Source organism: Schistocerca serialis, chromosome 2, assembly GCF_023864345.2.
Source record: "Schistocerca serialis cubense isolate TAMUIC-IGC-003099 chromosome 2, iqSchSeri2.2, whole genome shotgun sequence".
In the NCBI taxonomy this organism is placed as follows: domain Eukaryota; kingdom Metazoa; phylum Arthropoda; class Insecta; order Orthoptera; family Acrididae; genus Schistocerca; species Schistocerca serialis.
The window spans coordinates 336,836,757-336,861,150 of NC_064639.1; the positions used below are offsets into that span (position 1 = coordinate 336,836,757).

Consider the following 24,394-nt stretch of genomic DNA (forward strand, 5'->3'; position numbering starts at 1 on the left):
ACCGTCATGCATCAGTTTAAGGACTAGGATATAGAATGTCAAGATGGCAACCGGAAATTACGAAATACTTCGAACAGTGAAGGGAAGTAACAGCAGGCCGACAACACCACCAGGGCGGCAGGCTGGTGGGAGGCGCGCTAGGAGCGACGATGGATTAGTTCTGTATACTCTTGAGAACGGGGCGTCGGCTGCTGTGCCCCTTGGCGCCAGTAAGGTCGGCGTGCGGCTGGCCGTGGCGTTCGGGATGCCCGCTGCTCTGCGATCCATCTTAGGCGGAGAGCAGCTGCGGGGGAGGGGGGGGGGGCGGCGGATGGACGGACAGACGGAAGACGCGCGCTGCCGCCGCTGATGACCGAACAAGCTGCAGACCAGCGCCCGCTATTGGTTTCCCGCGCGTCACGGCCGTGAATAATGAACAGCGCGCCGGTGCCGCCTGGCCTGCGCCGGGAGTTGGCCAGCCTGCCTCCTTCTCCCCGGGCGGCGCCAGCTGCGCCCTTCTTGGAGGCGGCTGCCGCCGCCCCCGCACGCCAACTTGTGCCGCCGGTGCTGCCTCAGCGACCGAGCCTCCGCCTCCGCCGCCGCCTCCGCCGCCGCCGCCGCTGCTGCCGCCGCCTCCTCGACCGCCAGCACACTGCTCCTATTGTTCGCGGCCGCTCGGCCGGACGCCCGCCCGATTTCTCGAATACCCTCTTTCCTCGAGACAAAAGTCTGCCTGGCAATGACGTCTTCGGTTTTCAAACTGAGTATTCGCTGCTCTCATTTCCTCTCTCTCTCGCCGCGGCAGAGATGTTTGCTTGTACGGGAGGCGGCAGTTCGGGAGAAAAACGTCAGGTTGAGACGTCGGTGCCGGACGTAATCTCTCCCGCACTCAGTGTTTCCCAGCTCCACCTTAAATGAAAAGACGGAAATTAGTCGTCTACTGCTGTATTTTACATTAACAGCTCTGCTCATAAAATCGTGGACAGGGAACTAAACGTAAAACAGCAGCCATTGACTTTGTGCTCATAGATCCTGAACGGACTAGCACCGTTCCAGACGAAGTATTTCTTAGAATCGCATCTAAATTAACAGTATGTCTTTTCGCTAGCTCTCTGCTTTGTTATTGCTCTCGTAACAACTAATATCTGAGATGTTGCTACGAAAAGAGTCCCGAAATACTTTTTAGGGATACTGTGCTGTGACTTTCTTTGGATCATTAATTTTCGAAAAACAAGTTGTATGTTCTTATTATTCTGGATCTGGCTTTCTATTAAAGGAACATTTTTTTTCGTTACTTTAACTCGCCATAAAGTTCAACATATCTTCCTTCCTTTACAGTTATTCAAAATGTTACTGAAAATTATTTCGTTATCAATACTGATGTTACTGTACGGAATGTTTGTTGAACACCAAAATTTTGCAGGGGATTTTTGTTAACAGTAAAACACCAGTAAGTACCACGACTAACACGAGAACATGAGACTATTGTCAGAGAAAAAGATGTTTTTACTATAATGTTTGCAAGACCAGAACTACGCACAGCAAGATTTCTTTTATGTTATGAAGGGAAGCAGTGGTTGGGAAAGGAGTGAGACAGGGTTGTAGCCTGTCCCCGATGTTATTCAATCTGTATATTGAGCAAGCAGTAAAGGAAACAAATGAAAAATTCGGAGTAGGTATTAAAATTCATGGAGAAGAAGTAAAAACTTTGAGGTTCGCCGATGACATTGTAATTCTGTCAGAGACAGCAAAGGACTTGGAAGAACAGTTGAACGGAATGGACAGTGTCTTGAAAGGAGGATATAAGATGAACATCAACAAAAGCAAAACAAGGATAATGGAATGTAGTCAAATTAAATCGGGTGATGCTGAGGGAATTAGATTAGGAAATGAGACACTTAAAGTAGTAAAGGAATTTTGCTATTTAGGGAGTAAAATAACTGATGATGGTCGAAGTAGAGAGGATATAAAATGTAGACTGGCAATGGCAAGGAAATCGTTTCTGAAGAAGAGAAATTTGTTAACATCGAGTATAGATTTAAGTGTCAGGAAGTCGTTTCTGAAAATATTTGTATGGAGTGTAGCCATGTATGGAAGTGAAACATGGACGATAACTAGTTTGGACAAGAAGAGAATAGAAGCTTTCGAAATGTGGTGCTACAGAAGAATGCTGAAGATAAGGTGGGTAGATCACATAACTAATGAGGAGGTATTGAATAGGATTGGGGAGAAGAGAAGTTTGTGGCACAACTTGACTAGAAGAAGGGATCGGTTGGTAGGACATGTTTTGAGGCATCAAGGGATCACAAATTTAGCATTGGAGGGCAGCGTGGAGGGTAAAAATCGTAGAGGGAGACCAAGAGATGAATACACTAAGCAGATTCAGAAGGATGTAGGTTGCAGTAGGTACTGGGAGATGAAGAAGCTTGCGCAGGATAGAGTAGCATGGAGAGCTGCATCAAACCAGTCTCAGGACTGAAGACCACAACAACAACAACAACAACAACATGAAGGTAAATTATCTTTTTGCACTGTTAATCATCGGCAGCCCGCGTCCACCTGTAAAACACATCATAAAATCTGCTGCTCTGCTCTGCAATTTCGAAAACTGAAAAAATTAATTTTAGTTCACTATTACCTGTCCGCTTCATTGCGGTATGATCGGTTTCATTTAATGCAGTTTGAACGCGCCGCGGCAGCTGGTCGTTCGTTCGTAGCGCAGCTCTGCACCACGAATAGTATTTAAATAGCTGAAAATGTCTTAAAAGGATGGGATAAAATACCAGGCAAGCTTATTACAAATTATAATGCAATTTTTCACTAAGTAACTCTATTCAAACATTTAAACATATTAAATTATTACACACCATTACAAATCAGTACCTAATGGCGTACGTCTCTCAATCTTGACAAAAGAATGCTACGCAAGCGTACAATATAACGTGACAGGCTCTTCCTGCTCACGCAACTCCAAGAAGACGACAGAGAAATTAATGTTCGGTCATTACTATTTATACCTGCTGTGACATATTCTCATCTTTGTTTCATATTTAATAAGTATCGTCTGTGGCGGTTTCAGTACTCGCCGACACAGATATTATCTTAAAAAAAACCGGCACATAATTCTATACAAGAACAAAACATGACACATAATGCTTTCGCTTTATTACATGAAGTTCACACAATAGTTCAATTATTATTTTCTCCTTTTTTTTACCACATGAAATATGTGTTTTGCTAAGACGCATTACAGTCTGTCTTCAGCACAAATATCTTAATTCTTTAGGTATACAAATGAAGTTTACCCTTAGGATCTGTATCGACAACACTGACGAGGTACTTTGCACCAATGTATTTCACATTTTTCTAAAGAACACAACTTTAGTTGTATTTATAGGTCTTATTTCATTTGCAATTGGTTTCGGTGTTACAGTACACTATCTTAAGGCTCCTCTATGATATAACTAATCACGTACGAACCGGATCATCATGATTCTGCACCTCACAGAAGGTGCACAAAATCGATGACCCTTATGCTAAACCTATTTTCCTGGTTATAATGTGAACCGCTGCAGCAGTTGATTCTGGGGGTAGAGGAGATGGTGAAATGTAACACGGAAATCGATCGTAAATAAAATGAAATTTTTTAATACAGTTAACATACTAACAGCTGTTCCATGATCCATCGGATGAGATCGTAAGGAGACAGTTTGTTTCACGTCCTTTCCGAGATGGCAATATATAAGTGCAACTGCATCTCATTTTCCGGGCTGCGCGGGATTAGCCGACCGGTTTCAGGCGCTACAGTCTTGGACTGTGCGGCTGGTCCTGACGGAAGTTCGAGTCCTCCCTCGGGAATGGGTGTGTGTATTTGTCCTTAGAATAGTTTAGGTTAAGTAGTGTGTAAGCTTAGGGACTGATGACCTTAGCAGTTAAGTCCCACAAGATTACACACACATTTGTACATCTCATTTTCCGGTCTTGAAATTTACAGAGAGCTCGGAAAGTCGCTCTGCGATTTCAACGTATGCTCACGGGCAGCCATTCAAGAACGAACCTCCTTCATTTCATTGGAGAACACTTTCTGCAGACTTGATTTTGCAGTTACTGCACTTTGTAATTCGCAAAGCTTGCGTGGATGATTGTGGAACACTACAGGCTATGCTGCTCCCGAAAGAAAAATGTGTTCTATATTAAGGTCCGGCGACGAGCTACGGCGTCACAGGATTTCTGAGATGACACGTTTCCAAAAAAAACTCTTCCAGAAGACGCAGTGTTTTAGCTATTTTCGCAGTAGCGCCATTTTGTTGAAACCATTAGTAGTTGATATCGTCTTCGGTACTAAAAGACATGTTTGATGGACGACGTAAATGAAGAGTGCTCAGTTCGACAGTTTCTAACCGGTGTCACGACCTCACGATCCTCTGCATTATAACCATATAACCCGTAGATTGTAATATTGTGTAGTTTAATTATTTATTGCGTTCGATATTGTCCATTGCCTGAAGTGTAATTTACAATGTTAAAAAACGAGTTTGACGCACAGTATTCCGTGTGGAAGTATCTTTGTTTATGAAATTTGTTGACCTAAGAACTAGTGTCTCCTGCGGACGCTACTCATTTCCTGAAGATTCCCAATAAGCCGAAAAATAGTTACAAATAAACAAATGTCAGTACAACGCGAACGCTTTACTTGTTATTCAGTCTTAAACAGATTTCGTCTTCCTTTAGATCGCCGATGTAATCGATTTCTTAAAAGAAAAAATGCAAAATAATACGCCCTTTGAATACTGATACGCACACTCCGATTTTCTGATCATGCAGTGGAGCAGCACAGCATTCTATGTTGACTACAATTATGTGTTTTGTGTGCTAAGGTGACAAGAGAGTGGGACATGGCCTTGTCTGCGTAGAAGGGGACGTCAAGAATATTAGTTGTGTACATCTCAGTGAAAGACATAAACCATCTGCAGTAACGAATTCGCTTTTCATGATCTGCATCTTTCAGTTCTCGCACTAATCCGACTTTATACAGGAACAATTTTACTGTTTGCCTAACCGCTTTATGCAAGCCTATATATTTTTCTTGTGACAACTTGAGTAATTATTAGGCTGAGCTCTGCTGCAAAGAGTCATAAATATCCAACGACTTCTGTTCTTTTAGTTTAGGTAGCTTCCTAGTTTGTCATCTGACGTGGGACTTGCATCTCGAAATTTTTCGAGAAGTTGATGAACTGCATTACGGTGAGGTACATGTGTTAAAGGAATTTTTCAGCTGAAGCCTCCTGCACTAAAAATGGTTCAAATGGCACTGAGCACTTTGGGACTTAACATCTGAGGTCGTCAGTCCCCTAGAACTTAGAACTACTTAAACCTAACTAACGTAAGGACATCACACACATACATGCACGAAGTAGGATTTGAACCTGCGACCGTAGCGTTCGTGCGGTTCCAGACTGAAGCGCCTACAATCGCTCGGACACACCGGCCGGCTCCTGCACTAAATCTGTGTATTTATCGTCTTGTCGGAACACATGTTCAAGTTGAATGCTTTGGGGCAACGAGGCATTAGTTATCAATTTTATTTGATCATTGTTTATTGTTTTCCAGTGTAATCATATCCATCTACAAAAGGATTTTAGATATTATAAAAACCAAACTAAATGTTTCATATTTTTGCCTCCGTATTATTATTTTATTCTTCCGTCTCATAAGTGTGGATGACGAATTATGAGCTAAAAAATGGTTCAAATGGCTCTGAGCGCTACGGGACTTAACTTCTGAGGTCATCAGTCCCCTGGAACTTAGAACTACTTAAACCTAACTAACCTAAGGTTATCACACACATCCATGCCCGAGGCAGGACTCAAACCTGCGACCGTAGCAGTCACGCGGCTCCAGACTGTAGCGCCTAGAACCGCTCGTCCACCTCGGCCGGCGAGTAATGAGCGCCATGCATTATATGCAGATTTTACATGTCTGTTACACGTTAGGTTACAGGTCAATAACATCTATTAGACAGGAGCCAGATGCTAAAATAATTTTTTTTAACATGACCGATTTTTGCAAACGTTGTCGGCCGACTGCTTTGTGTATAAGCAACATCATGTCTAAGGCACTAAATCTTGTATTAGAATCCATGTATATGTTACACGTTTTATTTAATATTAATATTAAACTTCAAATATTAATCTTTAACCGCATTCGTTGAACTGATTTTTTTTATAATTTTAATTTTCGCTTCTTCTTCTTCTTTTACAGAAGACAGCGAACGAAATATTTTAACAGCTGTTTTAAAATTTTTCATAGGTTAATCGTTTGTAAATATGTTAAATATGTTGCATGTAATATTATTCGTTTTTCGTGTACAGTGGTCATTCTGTACGCCACCTACGTAAATGTTAATGGAACATGGGGAGTGGAGTGGTGTCTGCATGTTTTAGCTTTTTGTTTGCAATTTGCTGAACGGAGTTTTGTTTGAAAATTCAGTTTTTTCACTCACTAACATTTGCTGATTGGCAGCCCATATATGTAGATTGTTGTTTCTTCTGGCAGATCTTTATTTTTCCTTTAACGGCGACATGTAGTATATCCCTGTTTTTATGACTATGTGTCTATGTATAGGTACACTGTCATTTAAGTAGCTTAGTTAATTTTATTGTAATGGATTTACACGTTCTTAATGTCAGATACTAAAATATAGAAGGAGTCAGTGATGTGAAATTGAAAGAAGATAAAGACTGATCAGATGAGCGTAGGGTAATGCCATCAGGAGCAGAAAATAGAAAAACGGCAGTAGCATTCGCTTATAATATGAAGGTAGGACTAAAAGTGAACTGCTGTGAACAGTTCACTGAAAGTATTATTCTCACCAGAACAGAAACCAAGTGAGCTTCAACAGTTATATTTCACGTCTACTTGTTGAATTCACAAACCGAAGAACTGATACAATAGACGAGGGCAAAGAATGGATTGCTCAATGTTTAAAGAGAGATGAAAATCTAATAATCAGGGGGAATGGAATGTTACAATAAGGCAGAGAGTAAATGATAAAGTTATGGGAGAATATGGACTAGGCAGTTGGAATGAGAGGGGTGTAATACCTTTTGACTTTGGGCTAGCAACTGCATACACTGTTCAATGATCTCGAGTGGAAGATGTAAACTCGGAGAAGGCCTACGAACATGGGAAGATTCCGGTTAGATTACATCATAATCAGATAGAGATTCCGAAATCAGATATAGGATTGGAAGGCGTAACTAGTAGCAGAAATGGACCCAGTTCATATTTTAGGATTGATGAAGAGTAGGCTGAAGTTCATGACGTGCGTTTGAAGTTTTCTTACGCTGCAGACATCTACATGGATACTCTGCAAATCACATTTAAGTGTCGGGCAGAGGGTTCATCGAACCACCTTCACAAATCTCTATTATTCCAATCTCGTATAGCGTGCGGAAAGAATGAACACTTATATCTTTCTGTAATGGCTCTGATTTCCCTTATTTTATCGTGGTGATCGTTCCTCCCTATGTAGGTCGGCGACAACAAAATACTTTCGCATTCGGAGGAGAAAGTTGATGGTTGGAATTTCGTGAGAAGATACCGTCCCAACGAAAAACGCCTTTCTTTAAATGATTTCCAGCCCAAATCCTGTATCATTCCTGTGACACTCTCTCCCATATTTCGCGATAATACAAAACGTGCTTCCCTTCTTTGAACTTTTTCGATGTACTCCATCATTCCTATCTGGTAAGGATCCCACACCGCGCAGCTGTATTCTGAAAGAGGACGGACAAGCGTAGTGTATGCAGTCTCCTTAGTAAGTCTGTTACATTTTCTAAGTGTCCTGTCAATAAAACGCAGTCCTTGGTTAGACTTCCCTACATTTTCTATGTGCTCCTTCCAATTTAATTCTCCATAATTGTAATACCTAGGTATTTAGTTGAATTTACGGATTTTAATTTAGACCGATTTATTGCGTAACCGAAGTTTAACGAGTTCCTTTTAGCACTCGTGTGGATGAGCTCACACTTTTCGTTATTTAGCGTCAACTACAACTTTTCACACCATTCAGATATTTTTTCTAAATCGTTTTGCAGTTTGTTTTGATCTTCTGATGACTTTATTAGTCGATAAACGACAGCGTCATCTGCAAACAACCGAAGACGGCTGCTCCGATTGTCTCCCAAATCGTTTATATAGATAAGGAACAGCAAAGGGCCTATAACACTACCTTGGGGAACGCCAGAAATCACGTCTGTTTTACTCGATGACTTTCCGCCATTTACTACAAATTGTGGCCTCTCTGACAGGAAATCGCAAATCCAGACACATAACTGAGACGATATTCCATAAGCACGCAATTTCACTACGAGCCGCTTGTGTGGTCCAGTGTCAAAAGCCTTCCGGAAATCTAGAAATACGGAATCTATCTGAAATACCTTGTCAATAGCAATCAACACTTCATGTAAATAAAGTTTTGTTTCACAGGAACGATGTTTTCTAGATCCATGTTTACTGTGTATCAATAGACCGTTCTCTTCGAGGTAATTCATAATGTTCAAACACAATATATGTTCCAAAATCCTGCTGTATATCGACGTTAACGATATGGGCCTGTAATTTAGTGGATTACTCGTACTACCTTTCTTAAATATTGGTGTGACCTGTGCAACTTTCCAGTCTTTGGGTACGGATCTTTCGTCGAGCGAACGGTTGTGTATGATTGTTAAGTATGGAGCTAATACATCAGCATACTATGAAAGGAACCTAACCGGTATCCAGTCTAGACCTGACTTGCTTTTATTAAGTGATTTAAATTGCTTCACTACTCCGAGGATATTTACTTCTACGTTACTCATGATGGCAGCGGTCCTCGATTCAAAATGGTTCAAATGGCTCTAAGCACTATGCGACTTAACTTCTGAGGTCATCAGTCGCCTAGAACTTAGAACTAATTAAACCTAACTAACCTAAGGACATCACACACATCCATGCCCGAGGCAGGATTCGAACCTGCGACCGTAGCGGTCACGCGGTTCCAGACTGCAGCGCCTTTAACCGCACGGCCACACCGGCCGGCGGTCCTCGATTCGAATTCTGGAATATTTACTTCGTCTTATTTTGTGAAGGCATTTCGGAAGGCTGTGTTTAGTAACTCTGCTTTGGCAGCACTGTCTTCGATAGTATCTCCATTGCTATCGCGCAGAGAATGCATTGATAGTTTCTTGCTACTAACATACTTCACATACAACCAGAATCTCTTTGGATTTTCTGCCAGGTTTCGAGACAAAGTTTTGTTATGGAAACTGATATACGCATCTTGCATTGAAGTCCGCTCTAAATTTCGAGCTTCTGTAAAAGATAGCTAATCTTGGGGATTTTGCGTCTGTTTGAATTTGGCATGTTTGTTTCGTTGTTTCTGCAACAGTATTCTAACCAGTTTTGTGTACCAAGGAGGATCAGCTCCGTCGTCTGATAATTTATTTGGTATAAATCTGTCAACTGCTGCCGATACTATTTCTTTGAATCGAAGCCACATCTGGTCTACTCTTATATTATTAATTTGGAATGAGTGGAGATAGTCTCTCAGGAAGGATTCAAGTGAATTTTTATCTGCTTTTTTGAATAGGTATATTTTTCACTTATTTTTCGAGTGTTTGGAGATCACAATATTCAATTTCGCTACGACAACCATGTGTTCACTAATCCCTGAATCGGTTTTGATGCTCTTTGTTAACTCAGGATTATTTGTTGCTAAGAGGTCAAGCGTGTTTTCACAACCGTTTACTATTCGCTTGGGCTCATGAACTAACTGCTCTAAATAATTTTCAGAGATTGCGTTTAGGACAATTTCGGATGATATTTTAGGCGTATCTCCGGAATTAAACATGTATTTTCGCCAACATATCGAGGGTAAATTAAAGTCACCACGAACTATTATTGTATGAGTCTGGTACGTGTTTGAAATCAAACTTAAGTTTTCCTTGAACCTTTCAGCAACTGTATCATCTGATTTGGGAGGTCGGTAAAAGGATCCAGTTATTATTTTATTCCGGTTGCCAACAATGATCTCTGCCCATACTAACTCACAGGAAGTATCTACTTCAATTTCGCGACAAGTTAAACTACCTCTGGCAGCAACAAACTCGCCATCGTCAACCGTGTTTAGCCTATCCTTTCGGAACACCGTTAGGTTCTTCGCAAAAATTTCGGCTGAGGTTATATCCGGCTTTAGCCAGCTTTCTGTGCCTACAACGAATTGAGCATCAGTGCTTTCTATTAGCGCTTGGAGCTCTGGTACTTTCCCAACACAGGTACGACAATTTACATCTCTTATACCGATGGTTCCTGTATCAACGTTCTTCCTATGTTCACTCTGCACCCTTTGTGCCTGAAGCCCTTCTGGTGTTTTCCCGAGACCCTCTCACCTAAAAAACCACCCAGTCCACACCACACAGCCCCCGATACCCGTGTAGCCGCCTCCTGCGTATAGTGTACACCTGACCTACTAAGCGGAACCCGAAACCCAACCACCCTTTGGCGCAAGTAGAGGAATCTGCAGCCTACACGATCGCAGAACCGTCTGAGCCTCTGATTCAGACCCTCCACTTGGCTCTGTACCAGAGGCCCGCAATCGGTCGTGTCGACTATGCTGCAAATGGTCAGCTCTGCTTTCATCTTGCAAGCAAGACTGGCAGCCTTTACCACTTCTGTTAGCCGCTCGAAACCAGAGAGAATCTCTTCTGATCCAAAGTGACACACATCATTGGTACCGACGTGAGCAACCACCTGCAGTTGGCTGCACCCTGTGCTCTTCATGGCATCCGGGAGGACCCTTTCCACATCTGGAATGACTCCACCCGGTATGCACACGGAATGCATATTGGTTTTCTTACCCTTATTGTGAGCTAAGTCCCTAAAGGGCCCCACAACGCGCTTTACGTTGGAGCTCCCAACTACCAATAATCCGACCCTCTGCGATTTCCAGGATCTTGCAGGCTGCGTGGTTTGCTCTGAAGCAGGACAGGCCACAGCGACAGTGTCAGGCACAGACAGCACCTGGAACTTGTTTGTCAGACAAACCGGGGATGCCTTACGTGCGGTCGCCTGGGAAGTCATCCGCGGCCTGCTTCGCCCTGGGCGACCTCCCACTCGACCACAGGTGAGGGGTCAGCCTCAGTGCGAGCAGTAACTGGGTTTGGTAGTAAACATAGTAGACAGTTCAGTTGAAGAGGAAACGACACCTCAGGAAAAGCTAATCACAAATCCTGGACTGACAACTGTGTGTACAAGGAAGGCAGCTGCGAAGGAACGTCGGGTTCAGTTGGTCGAGAAGAGTAGAGCAGACAAAAATATTCAACAAAAGTAAGGAAGACCAGACACACCAAGTAGAAGATTCAAATCAACTTTTTATGAAATTAAAAGCAAGTGTACCATAGAAGAGAGTGCTAGAGGAAAACTACTGTTAAATGCAGAGGAGAGAGCAGTTACAAGGAAAGAGCCTGTGAAAGAGGCAGGAAAAGGGTGCTGGCTGGCACACCTCTTTGGAAGACATAGGGGAGCTAGTATGAGTGATTGACAAAAAGAGCCTTGGAAAACGTATGACAAAATAAGGCAGAAGGAAAAAACTGTAGATTTTAGGAAGTTCTAAGGTCTTTGTGGAAAGTGCCAACCAAACGATTATTCTAGTTACTCTGTAGAATCAATGACACTGGGGACATTCCATCGGAATTTTAGAAGAATATCATCGACACAATCTCCAGGATAGAAAAATCAGATAAGTTTTGAGAACAGCCGGCCGGTGTGGCCGAGCGGTTCTAGGCGCTACAGTGTAGAACCACGCGACCGCTATGGTCGCAGGTTCGAATCCTGTGTCGGGCATGGATGTGTGTGACGTCCTTAGGTTAGTTAGGTTTAAGTAGTTCTATGTTCTAGGGGACTGATGACCTCAGAAGTTAAGTCCCATAGTTCTCCTGGAGAACAGCGGTTTGCCGCGCGGGATTAGTAGAGCGGTCTAGGGCTTATAACGATATGTTTACGTAATGTGTATACATAAACATACAGTTATAAATGTCCCCGTTCGTAGCCGCTAATTATAACAATATGTTTACTTTTGTGCTGTAACATATAGCTATAATCAGCGGTGGAAACATATTTGCGAACGCCGACCGTGTGCGGCTGTTTCTTGTTGGATCGTCTGATCAGTCGGAAGTTGCATTGCGGAAGAGAGTAAATGCCTATTTAAAATATAATTATTTTTGGATAGCTCAACATGAATTTCCTAAGGGACCGTAGTTTATCATGCATTTACCAATAGAAAATGGCGCGGAGAAAATATTTCGCCGCATACAACTTCTGTCCAATTTCGACGAAAGAATTCGTGACTGTGAACTCTCTATTTGGCAGAAACATAAAGAAAATTAAATAACTTCATGAAGGAGTGAGACATATATTCTATATTAAATAAATAGTCCATACACCAGTTCCATTTAAATCTGAATTTATGGCAATTAATAGACGAACTTACACTGCAATGAAGGATTTAACATGGATGCTGTTTTGACTGCCACTTCTCGTAATGAAAACAATTCCTTTGACGTTTTCACATACACGTCGCACAATAAATCTACTGCTAGGCACTTTTAGTATTACACATCTACTTTACACTAGAACAATATTATTTTTAACAATAATAATACGGCGGCAAGACATGCGCGTCCGACACACGTTACAGGAGGCAAGAGAAGAATGAGTAACTGTTCATCGAGAATATCTCGTACATAAAAAAAAAAAATGTGTAAAAAAAGTGTTCTTCTTCTGTCCGTTTTTCGCGCCGCGGTTTTCAAAGTCAATAACTCACTGCATCTCTGACGGCGCTTCGACAATAAACAAGTTACGTCACAGGTCGTTCACCTTTTACATTCTCGCAACATTATTTGCTAACTGTAGCTGTTGCCGAGCGACTGCTCGATTAGTGAATGATTTAAAATGATAAGGCAATCACATAATGTTACAGGCTCTGCAGTCATGGATTGTGCGGCTGGTCCTGGCGGAGCTTCGAGTCCTCCCTCGGGCATGGGTGTATGTGTTTGTCCTTAGGATAATTTAGGTTAAGTAGTGTGTAAGCTTAGGGACTGATGACCTAAGCAGTTAAGTCCCATAAGATTTTACACACATTTGAACGTGTGAACAGCGGTTTTTTTATTATGTAAAAATAAACGTAAATAGTCACAACCGCAAGACTTGTGGTTGTGACTGTTTATGTTCATTTTTAAGTATAAAGCAGATAAATGGGAGAACTATCACACAGTAAGCATAACATATTACGTGTCCAATTTATAGACGAGAACAATACACCGAATATTGGAAAAGAAAATCAAAACTCTATTAGATGACAACCAATTTGCCTTTTTGAAAGGTAAAGGCAGCAGAGGCGTTCTTGAGGTTGCATCTGAAGCAAAGCTTAAGAAAAATGAACACTTTAGAACTAGAAAAATCATTCCACAACGTAGAACCCTGCAAAAAGTTAGAAATTCTCTGAAAAGTAGGTGTACACTTAAGGGAAAGAGAGGTATTATACAAAACGTACGAGAGCCAAGAGAAAACGATTAAAAGGGAATACCAAGAGAGAAATCCTGTAATGAGGAAGGTCATGAGGCAAGGAGCAAGACCCCATGTGTGTCTAAATATATGTAGCTGAATCAGAATTAATAGTGATACAGGAACACACACTTGAGGCACAACGCTGGAATCAATGTACCGGTACGCAACTGATTAACTAATGCAATAAAATAGTGTGACTCCAGTAATGAATCTTAAAGTGGTAAATTTGCGTTTCATGATTGAAAAATATTAAATGTGTTAATAAACATAACATTTAAATGAACTCTGTAATTTATTACAAGAATAATTAGAATCGTCAACCACCCAAAACAGTAAATAAATTACTTAAGTTACAATCATATAATTAACTATCGGCACTACAAAACTGGAAGCATCAGTTGGGAAAGATACTAGATTGCATCGGAATTGCTTAATAAACTCTCATCTGACTTTGTGAAATTGATCTCATCCTTACTATATTACGTTTACAGTGACAGTCTGAAAAAAAGAAATACTGAACTGATGCATGGATCTGAGGATGCACTGATGAATATAGGACAATGAAACCTGTCATGAATCTGAATTTCAAACACTCGACTGTCATTGCGTGCTGGAGCTGGTAGCACTGCTCATCTTAATCTCTGGTGTATTGTGAGCAGATTGGTGACACCATGTCTTGCTGCCATGAAGTTCCATGCTAGCATCACCCTTCCCAGGGCTCAAGCACTGGACCCTAGTGAGTTCCTCCAGTTGAGAACACACCCTGTGCTATACCGATGTGTTCAGCGCCAAACCCAGAGGCGAAGTCTTTCTTCCAATTCAGTGAAGTACTGGCTGCTCCCTTCTTCCCACTAACAGAAAATCCACCGTTAATCCTCTCTAAAGTTTCATCGTTCTGCAAATGGTGTTATTGTTTCTTTGATAAAATATCCCACCAAGAAGAGGTGAGAAGTCAAAAACCCAATGATCTCAATTTCCTCCCCTTTTTTCTAAAATACTTGCAAGTATCACATTCTCCTGACGTCACTTCTGTTTCACGCATTGGTGCTCTCTCAATCATTAGCTAGCCTCGAATTACCGGCCCTGGGAAAAGCTGAAAGGCTCTGCTACCCATCACGTGGCATCTTATGAACCTGGAGTATGTCAGAGCTGTTTTGCAGTTTTGATTTTGATTTTTTATTTTTTTGTCTGCTAAAAGAATTTTACTTAACATGGTCCGAGCGCGTGCCTCCTGCTAGCAAAGTTCCATAGTCTAGAACAAATACTTCCAGCTCGCCCATCCATGGTGCATTTTTGTTTGTTCTTTGTTTAGTTTTTGAGCCTATAGTCTTCTGACTGGTATAATGCAGCCCACCACGAATCCCACTATTGTGCCAAACTTTTCATTTCAGGGTAGCAGTTTGAAACGTCTCCTTAAAACCTAAACAGCCTACTTACAAGTTCAACCTACGTCCGCAATTATTTGCTGGATGCATTCCAGTCTCTGTTTCCTGTGCAGTTTTTATTCTCTACCGCTGCCTCTAGTACCAAGGAAATTACCCTCTGATGTCCCAAATGACGGCTTATCCTACCGTTACTTCTTCTTGTCTGTATTTTCACCTTTCCTCATTGATTCGGTGGAGAACCTCCTCATTCCTTACCTGGTCAGGCCACATAATTTTCAACATTTCAGCAGTGCTAGTCTGCTTCTTGTGTCCTCCTTGCTCCATCCATTATAGGCTACATTCTCTATAGGGGGCAGAATTACATAAATGCATGTACTTCGTGATCACCAATTTTGCTCTTAAGTTTCTCGCGGTTCTCAGTTCTGCCACTTCTCGTCACTTTCGTCTTTCTTCGATTCACTCCTAGTTCACATACTGTACTCATTAGGCTGTTCATTCCATCCAACAGATTACGTAAATCTTCTTCAGTTTCACTGAGATTAGATTGTCATCAGAGAATCTTATCATTGATCTCTTTTCATCTTCAATTTTAATCCCGCCCTTCAATCTTTCTGTTATTTCCGTCATTGCTTCTTCGATGTACAAATTGAACAACAGAGACATAGGACTACATCCCTCTCTTCCACGTTTTCAGTCCGAATATTACGTTCTTCGTCTTCCACTCCTATTGCTCTCTCTTCTTCCTTGTACATATTGTATATGACTCACCTTTCCCTATAGCTCACTCCTGTTTCTCCCAGAATTTCGATCGTCTTGCGTCATTTTACACTGTTGGACGCCTTTTCCAGGTCGGTACATCCTACGAATGTGTCTTGATTTTCCTTCAGTCTTCCTTCCAGCATCAACCGCAACGTCAGAACTGCCTCTCTGTTGCCTTTACCTTTCCTAAAGCCAAAGTGATCACCATCTAATGGATGTTCAGTTTTCTTTTCCGTTCTTCTGTGTATTACTCTTGTCATCAAGTTGGATGAATTGAATGTAAGCTGGTTGTGCAATAATTCTGGAAATGTTTTTCTGGAAGTCTGATGGTATATCGGTAGTCCCAAATATTTTACACAGAAACGTGAATAGTCGTTTTGTTGTAACCTTCCCCGATGGTTTTAGAAATTGTGATGGAATGTTATCGACCCTTTCAGCCTTACTTGATGTTAAGTCGTCCAAGCATTTTTTAAATTCTGATTCTAATTCTGGATCCCCTATTTCTTCCCTATATCTTCCTTTCTTCTATCACGTCATTAGAAAAGTTGTCTCCCTCATGGAGACCTGCAGTGAACACTTACCACCTATCTGCCGTCTCCTCCGCATTTAAAAGTGAAATTTCCGTTGCACTTGCTTTTGATTTCAGCGAATTTTCAACCCTCTGAGTCAGTGCTTCCGACAGTAATTTCTTTGTTGATTTTTTCACATTTTTCACGCAACCGTTTAGCCTTAGCTTCCCTGAACTTATTATTTATTTCGTTTCTAAGTGACTTGTATTTCTTTATTCCTGAATTTCCCTGTACAATTTTGTACTTCTTTTTTTCGTCGATCAACTGAAGTATTTCTTTTGTTACCCATAGCTTCTTCGCACGCACCTTCTTTGTACCTAAGTTGTTCTCTCTAACTACTCTTTTTGCATTTTTAGAGATGTCCATTTCTCTTCAGCTGAACTGCCCACTGAATTTTTCATCATGTATAGCCTCATAGAATTTCAAGAATATCTCTTCATTGCTTAGTATTTTCGTACCCCACTCATTCTCTTCCCAACCTTCCAATTCATAAGGAATTCTACTTCAGTCATATCATTTTCTGTTGCTGTTGATATTACCCTATACCCATCTGACCAGATATTCTTGCCTTCATTCCATTTCACTTCACTGAATGGCCATCCCCCACTATATCTGGATTGAGCCTCTACATTTCCCTTTTCAGATTTTATGGCTTCCATACCATTTTCAAATATCTGATATTCTGCGCCTCGACATCTTTATCTCATGGTCAGCTGCCCCTTGGCAGTCCCCTCCTGGAGATCAGCATGGGGACAAGCCCGGCCGGCATCTTTTGCCAATGGAGGCGTCATAGTGACAGTTCATCAGCTGCAGGCCACATGTCCTGTGGTTACACATTATGTGTCTTTAATGCGATAAGAGAGAGGGAGACTCTCCGCATGACATACGTTGAAAGACAATGTCCGGGAAACACGGACAAGAAGAAAGGACAGAATGACAGGACATTTGTTAGGACATCTGGGTATCACTGGAACACTAGAGAAAGCTGTAGAACGTAAAAACTATAGGGGTACATATCCATCAAATAACTAAGGACGTAGGGTGCATGTGCTACTCTTGATATGAAGAGACGAAATAGAGGCGAGTCGCATCAGCACCGTTAGGATTCAAACAAGCAATCTCCTGCTAGTGTGTCAAGGAACATATTCAAGTCATTTGAGTTATTCTACCTGGAGACACTGTGAATACTCGCATTTCAAATTGGTCACTTAAATGGTTGCTATCCTGCTTCTGATCCGCCAGTTCTAGTTTTCAAAATGGGCTTACAATATACGCTTGAAGTTGAAAATAAGATCAGATTAATAGAAAAATATACCTAAGGATCCATTAATAGTACCTTGGAATTTTAGATTAAAAAAGTCCTCGACATACGCTTTACTTTGCAATAAGGTATATAACACCATGTTAAAAGTGCGATGCTCATTCAGTCAGTAAATAGATTGGATTTATTCAGAATTCAGTACATCATATCATTCCCCGCTCTTCTCGCTAGAAAACGCTATCTTTGTACATAAATGCCGTCAGAGCGAGGGCGTTACGCCACATTGTTGGGAGGGCCTGTATGCCCACAGGGTACCACTCTATTGGTCGACGTCGGAACCAACGCCTTGGTGCATCAATAGCTTCCTCATCAGCCACGTCCTGCTTCCCACGGAGTGCATCCTTCATTGGACAGAACAGATGGGAGTTCGAAGGTGTGAAATCTGAACTATAAGATAGATAAGGAAGACCAGTCCAATGAAGTTTTGTGAGCTCCTCTCTGGTGCGCAGACTTGTGTGAGGCCTTGTTTTGTGTTGGAGAAGGAGAAGTTAGTTTGCATTTTTATGTCGACGAAAACACTGAAGTCGTTTCTTCAATTTCCTGAGGGTAGCACGCGGGAGATCGGACAGGTCTGCGAGACCTTACTGCAATGATGAAAGACACCTCGCCCAACTACTCACCGTGCTTTTGTTCACTGAAATGTGTCCGTAGACACTCTAAAGGCGCCTGTGAATATCTGCCATGCACTGGTTGCCAAAAGAAACACAGTGACAGTTCTGGTTGGAAATCACTTCTGTTACAAACGCTATTTTGAAGATCTGTCGCCTATCGGGTTTTCACGAGACTATGGGGAATGAAGCGGCAATTTTCCGCTATGTCCCACAACAAAGTCTACATTTTTTGAGACGATTTTTTTTTTGGTCATCAGTCTACTGACTGGTTTGATGCGGCCCGCTACGAATTCCTTTCCTGTGCTAACCTCTTCATCTCAGAGTAGCACTTGCAACCTACGTCCTCAATTATTTGCTTGACGTATTCCAATCTCTGCCTTCCTCTACAGTTTTTGCCCTCTACAGCTCCCTCTAGTACCATGGAAGTCATTCCCTCATGTCTTAGCAGATGTCCTATCATCCTGTCCCTTCTCCTTATCAGTGTTTTCCACATATTCCTTTCCTCTCCGATTCTGCGTAGAACCTCCTCATTCCTTACCTTATCAGTCCACCTAATTTTCAACATTCGTCTATAGTACCACATCTCAAATGCTTCGATTCTCTTCTGTTCCGGTTTTCCCACAGTCCATGTTTCACTACCATACAATGCTGTACTCCAGACGTACATCCTCAGAAATTTCTTCCTCAAATTAAGGCCGGTATTTGATATTAGTAGACTTCTCTTGGCCAGAAATGCCTTTTTTGCCATAGCGAGTCTGCTTTTGATGTCCTCCTTGCTCCGTCCGTCATTGGTTATTTTACTGCCTAGGTAGCAGAATTTCTTAACTTCATTGACTTGGTGACCATCAATCCTGATGTTAAGTTACTCGCTGTTCTCATTTCTACTACTTCTCATTACCTTCGTCTTTCTCCGATTTACTCTCAACCCATACTGTGTACTCATTAGACTGTTCATTCCGTTCAGCAGATCATTTAATTCTTCTTCACTTTCACTCAGGATAGCAATGTCATCAGCGAATCGTATCATTGATTTCCTTTCACCTTGTATTTTAATTCCACTCCTGAACCTTTCTTTTATTTCCATCATTGCTTCCTCGATGTACAGATTGAAGAGTAGGGGCGAAAGGCTACAGCCTTGTCTTACACCCTTCTTAATAAGAGCACTTCGTTCTTGATCGTCCACTCTTATTATTCCCTCTTGGTTGTTGTACATATTGTATATGACCCGTCTCTCCCTATAGCTTACCCCTACTTTTTTCAGAATCTCGAACAGCTTGCACCATTTTATATTGTCGAACGCTTTTTCCAGGTCGACAAATACTATGAAAGTGTCTTGATTTTACTTTAGCCTTGCTTCCATTATTAGCCGTAACGTCAGAATTGCCTCTCTCGTCCTTTACTTTTCCTAAAGCCAAACTGATCGTCACCTAGCGCATTCTCAATTTTCTTTTCCATTCTTCTGTATATTATTCTTTCAAGCTGCTTCGATGCACGAGCTGTTAAGCTGATTGTGCGATATTTCTCGCACTTGTCAGCTCTAGCCGTCTTCGGAATTGTGTGGATGATGCTTTTCCGAAAGTCAGATGGTATATCGCCATATATTCTACACACCAACATGAATAGCCGTTTCCCCCAATGATTTTAGAAATTCTGATGGAATGTTATCTATCCCTTCTGCCTTATTTGACCGTAAGTCCTCCAAAGCTCTTTTAAATTCCGATTCTAATACTGGATCCCCTATCTCTTCTAAATCGACTCCTGTTTCTTCTTCTATCACATCAGACAAATCTTCACCCTCATAGAGGCTTTCAATGTATTCTTTCCACCTATCTGCTCTCTCCTCTGCATTTAACAGTGAAATTACCGTTGCACTCTTAATGTTACCACCGTTGCTTTTAATGTCAGCAAAGGTTGTTTTGACTTTCCTGTATGCTGAGTCTGTCCTTCCGACAATCATATCTTTTTCGATGTCTTCACATTTTTCCTGCAGCCATTTCGTCTTAGCTTCCCTGCACTTCCTATTTATTTCATTCCTCAGCGACTTGTATTTCTGTATTCCTGATTTTCCAGGAACATGTTTGTACTTCCTCCTTTCATCAATCAACTGAAGTATTTCTTCTGTTACCCATGGTTTCTTCGCAGCTACCTTCTTTGTACCTATGTTTTCCTTCCCAACTTCTGTGATGGCCCTTTTTAGAGATGTCCATTCCTCTTCAACTGTACTGCCTACTGCGCTATTCCTTATTGCTGTATCTATAGCGTTAGAGAACTTCAAACGTATCTCGTCATTCCTTAGTACTTCCGTATCCCACTTCTTTGCGTATTGATTCTTCCTGACTAATGTTTTGAACTTCAGCCTACTCTTCATCACTACTATATTGTGATCTGAGTCTATATCTGCTCCTGGGTACGCCTTACAATCCAGTATCTGATTTTGGAATCTCTGTCTGCCCATGATGTAATCTAATTGAAATCTTCCCGTATCTCCCGGCCTTTTCCAAGTATACCTCCTCCTCTTGTGATTCTTGAACAGGGTATTCGCTATTACTAGCTGAAACTTGTTACAGAACTCAATTAGTCTTTCTCCTCTTTCATTCTTTGTCCTAAGCCCATATTCTCCTATAACCTTTTCTTCTACTCCTTCCCCTACAACTGCATCCCATTCGCCAATAACTATTAGATTTTCGTCCCCCTTTACATACTGCATTACCCTTTCAATATCCTCATACACTTTCTCTATCTGTTCATCTTCAGCTTGCGACGTCGGCATGTATACCTGAACTATCGTTGTCGGTGTTGGTCTTCTGTCGATTCTGATTAGAACAACCCGGTCACTGAACTGTTCACAGTAACACACCCTCTGGCCTACCTTCCTATTCATAACGAATCCTACACCTGTTATACCATTTTCTGCTGCTGTTGATATTACCCGATACTCATCTGACCAGAAATCCTTGTCTTCCTTCCACTTCACTTCACTGACCCCTACTATATCTAGATTGAGCCTTTGCATTTCCCTTTTCAGATTTTCTAGTTTCCCTACCACGTTCAAGCTTCTGACATTCCACGCCCCGACTCGTAGAACGTTATCCTTTCGTAGATTATTCAATCTTTTTCTCATGGTAACCTCCTCCTTGGCAGTCGCCTCCCGGAGATCCGAATGGGGGACTATTCCGGAATCTTTTGCCAATGGAGAGATCATCATGAGACATCTTTCAAATACAGGCCACATGTCCTGTGGATACACGTTACGTGTCTTTAATTCAGTGGTTTCCATTGCCTTCTGCATCCTCATGTCGTTGATCATTGCTGATTCTTCCGCCTTTAGGGGCAATTTCCCACCCCTAGGACAAGAGAGTGCCCTGAACCTCTATCCGCTTCTCCGCCCTCTTTGACAAGGCCGTTGGCAGAATGAGGCTGACTTCTTATGCCGGAAGTCTTCGGCCGCCAATGCCGACTATTTATCAAAATTTAGGCAGTGGCGGGGATCGAACCCGGGACCGAAGAAGTTTTGATTATGAATCAAAGACGCTACCTCTACCCCTAGACCACGGGTCTAGTTTTGAGACGATACTGGCCGAGAAGAAAAAGTGTTGCCAGAATGAAATTTTCACTCTGCAGCGGAGTGTGCGCTGATATGCCAGGAAGTTTCAAAAAGTGTTGCATTATTTACTGAACGCCCCTCGTACCTCCACAGTGTCTGTAACTTTGTCTGGCGCAATCACACGCCATGAAGAATTGTATTGCATCAAACTCAAGTTATAACGCTCAAATAATAGCGACAGCCACATGTATAGGGAAAAACGTTATTAATACATCAAACTCTCAAAACGTTTCAGTTCATGCTGGCCAGATCTTCTTTAAACTAACCAAATTGCATTTGCGTTAAGTTGCTTAAGTTGTCCTTATCACTTAAGGCGAATACTGGAGGGGATTCTTTATATTCTAATCGAAGTTTGTGTAGCTCTCCTCTCCAATAATTTCTTCATCGATAGGAATCTAAATCCTAACCAGTCCTTCCATCAATCCGAATTAGTTACTTGACGATAAAAACAAATGATTGATAATTCAAGTCTGTACCATTCACCCCACCCTGGAATTAAGCGAATTCCTTATAAATGGTTACCGTGAAGTGTGTCTACGTATATGGTACAATGCTCTCATGGATATACGTCATCAACTCCGGCAAAACATGAGATCTTGCAATTCTAATCAGCATTAGCTTTGTCCTTGGCAAACGGTTTACGAATGCCAGCCCAAACTTCGCATTTACTCGAAGGTTTGTTTTAATGTATTTGAGACTTTAGTTACGTCGAATCTGGGATGACTGTTCTTCTCGTTCAGACAGCACACTACGCTCCTTCCATCAATAACCACCCCTGTCTTGACGAACAGAAGAGTAATAAAAATCCGTTTTCTTGCAACAGTTTGAGAAGAGGGAGCGTGGCCGGGTACAGGAAGGGGTGAAGACGAAAAGGGTTGTCTGATCACTTGAGAGGAGGGAAAGAGTGTAGGGGGTTAAGAAGTTAAATCACGAGGGGGATGTCGAGAACGAAATTTACTGTGCGTCGGAGGCTGCATAATGCAACAAGACATCACAGAATTCTTAGCTTCAAAAGGAGAATCTATGAAACCTATAAGCAAACTTTTTCTAAATATTTTGGCACATTGTTAGTTCAGTATATTGAAGTATCAGTTGGTACAAAATATGCGACCGAGTTAAAAGGGTTTCTTCACAGGAGCGTCATTTCCGTTCAAATCGAAGTGAACAAGACAAATCTGGTGTGCAGCTAGCAGGATTGCGAAGTGGTGGACTCCATTATTACCTTCCTGGTCACTGCTCCAGGAAAAGCTTCGCAGTGGAATTTCGCGATCTATTCCTCAGGCAATCAGTTTTTTTCGCCTTCTCTTCTTTTAGTTTCTAGCTTATCTGAATCTTACAGAATGTGATATTCTAGAGTCATTGCCATATCGACGTGTAGGTAAACGATGACCTGACCTTGTAATGTAATTTGCTGAGTACTTGATTTAAGCAGGCCCAGTATGAAATACCAATAATCTGGCACATTAGCCAGCACGGAATAGTTTGTACGCAAGTATGTTTTTATATCGCGTCAGAAGCAGAATACTAACACATCCGAAGCAGGAATACACAAAGAACGTAGCTTGCACTATTCGGAACCAAACACAATCATTCTCCTCTAGATTTTAAGGTGTGGGTGTATCAGAAAGGTATCCTATCACTGAATAAATTGTGAAATGATTTAAGTATGAAAAACATGTATTACGGTGACCGCGTAGGGATATATATCTGGGCCCTCACAAATAATAGAAGTCGTATCCTTTGTACCACAGCGGCCGTTTTGCTACCCAAAGGAAATGACCACTACGACGACATGTGAGGAGCAAATTATTTCTTACAGTGGAAGATAATCGAAGTAATTCAGCTAACAGAAAGTCATTGAAGGTAGTAAGCCGTGGTTATTCAGAATCGAAACATCGAATGCCGTAAGATACTGAGATATGTTAGCTACTGTTTACGACATACAGGGTGTTTCAGGAGAGACGGTAAATATTTTAGGAAATGGTCGTATGAACTACTTACAGTCAAATGTTCAATATAATATGTGCCCAGATTTTGTTGGTCTGGTTACTGAAATTTTGGTTCCGGTGTCAGTTGTTCTGTTGTTATGCGCTAAATTATAGATTATTTTAAAGGTCAAGTTGTGAAATTGAGCTTAAGTTTACATAATTGAATTTTTCAGCTATAATTGTAAATGCGATATTGACCAATTCTACTGAATCGCTTAAGCATGTTGCAAGTATTTACTTATTACGCAAAGTATGGCGGTATACTACTTGTGTACGAATACGGTAGACGATTTGCTTATCACAGTGCAGCAGACTCAAGAATGCTTACTCCTGTTTTCAAGAACTTGCTTGAGGTTGGAGCAGTGTCCAACAGATATACTATAAATGACCTGGTAGATGGATTCGCTGAAGGTATATAGCAAGGTGACGTAGTCAGGAAATTGCTATGCGTGTCACACTCCTACAAATGATCAGCGTTTAGAGAAGCTGGCACTCAACATCTAGAAAAGCTGTAAAGTAATGCGTATCAATCGACAAAATTATCGAATATCGTTTGACTGAGCGATCTGAGTT

The 24,394-nt window shown here is 41.6% G+C and overlaps 1 protein-coding gene across 1 annotated transcript in view; it reads right to left on the bottom strand.

Annotated features, from left to right (window-relative positions):
• Nucleotides 1-268: 268 nt before the first annotated feature.
• The window catches only part of LOC126455963 (translation initiation factor IF-2-like), a 182,649-nt gene continuing 158,523 nt past the window's right edge, over nucleotides 269-24,394 (bottom strand). The window contains exon 4 of the mRNA XM_050091720.1: nucleotides 269-612. Within this exon, the coding sequence (XP_049947677.1) occupies nucleotides 269-612 (344 nt within the window). The remainder of the gene's footprint in view (nucleotides 613-24,394) is intronic.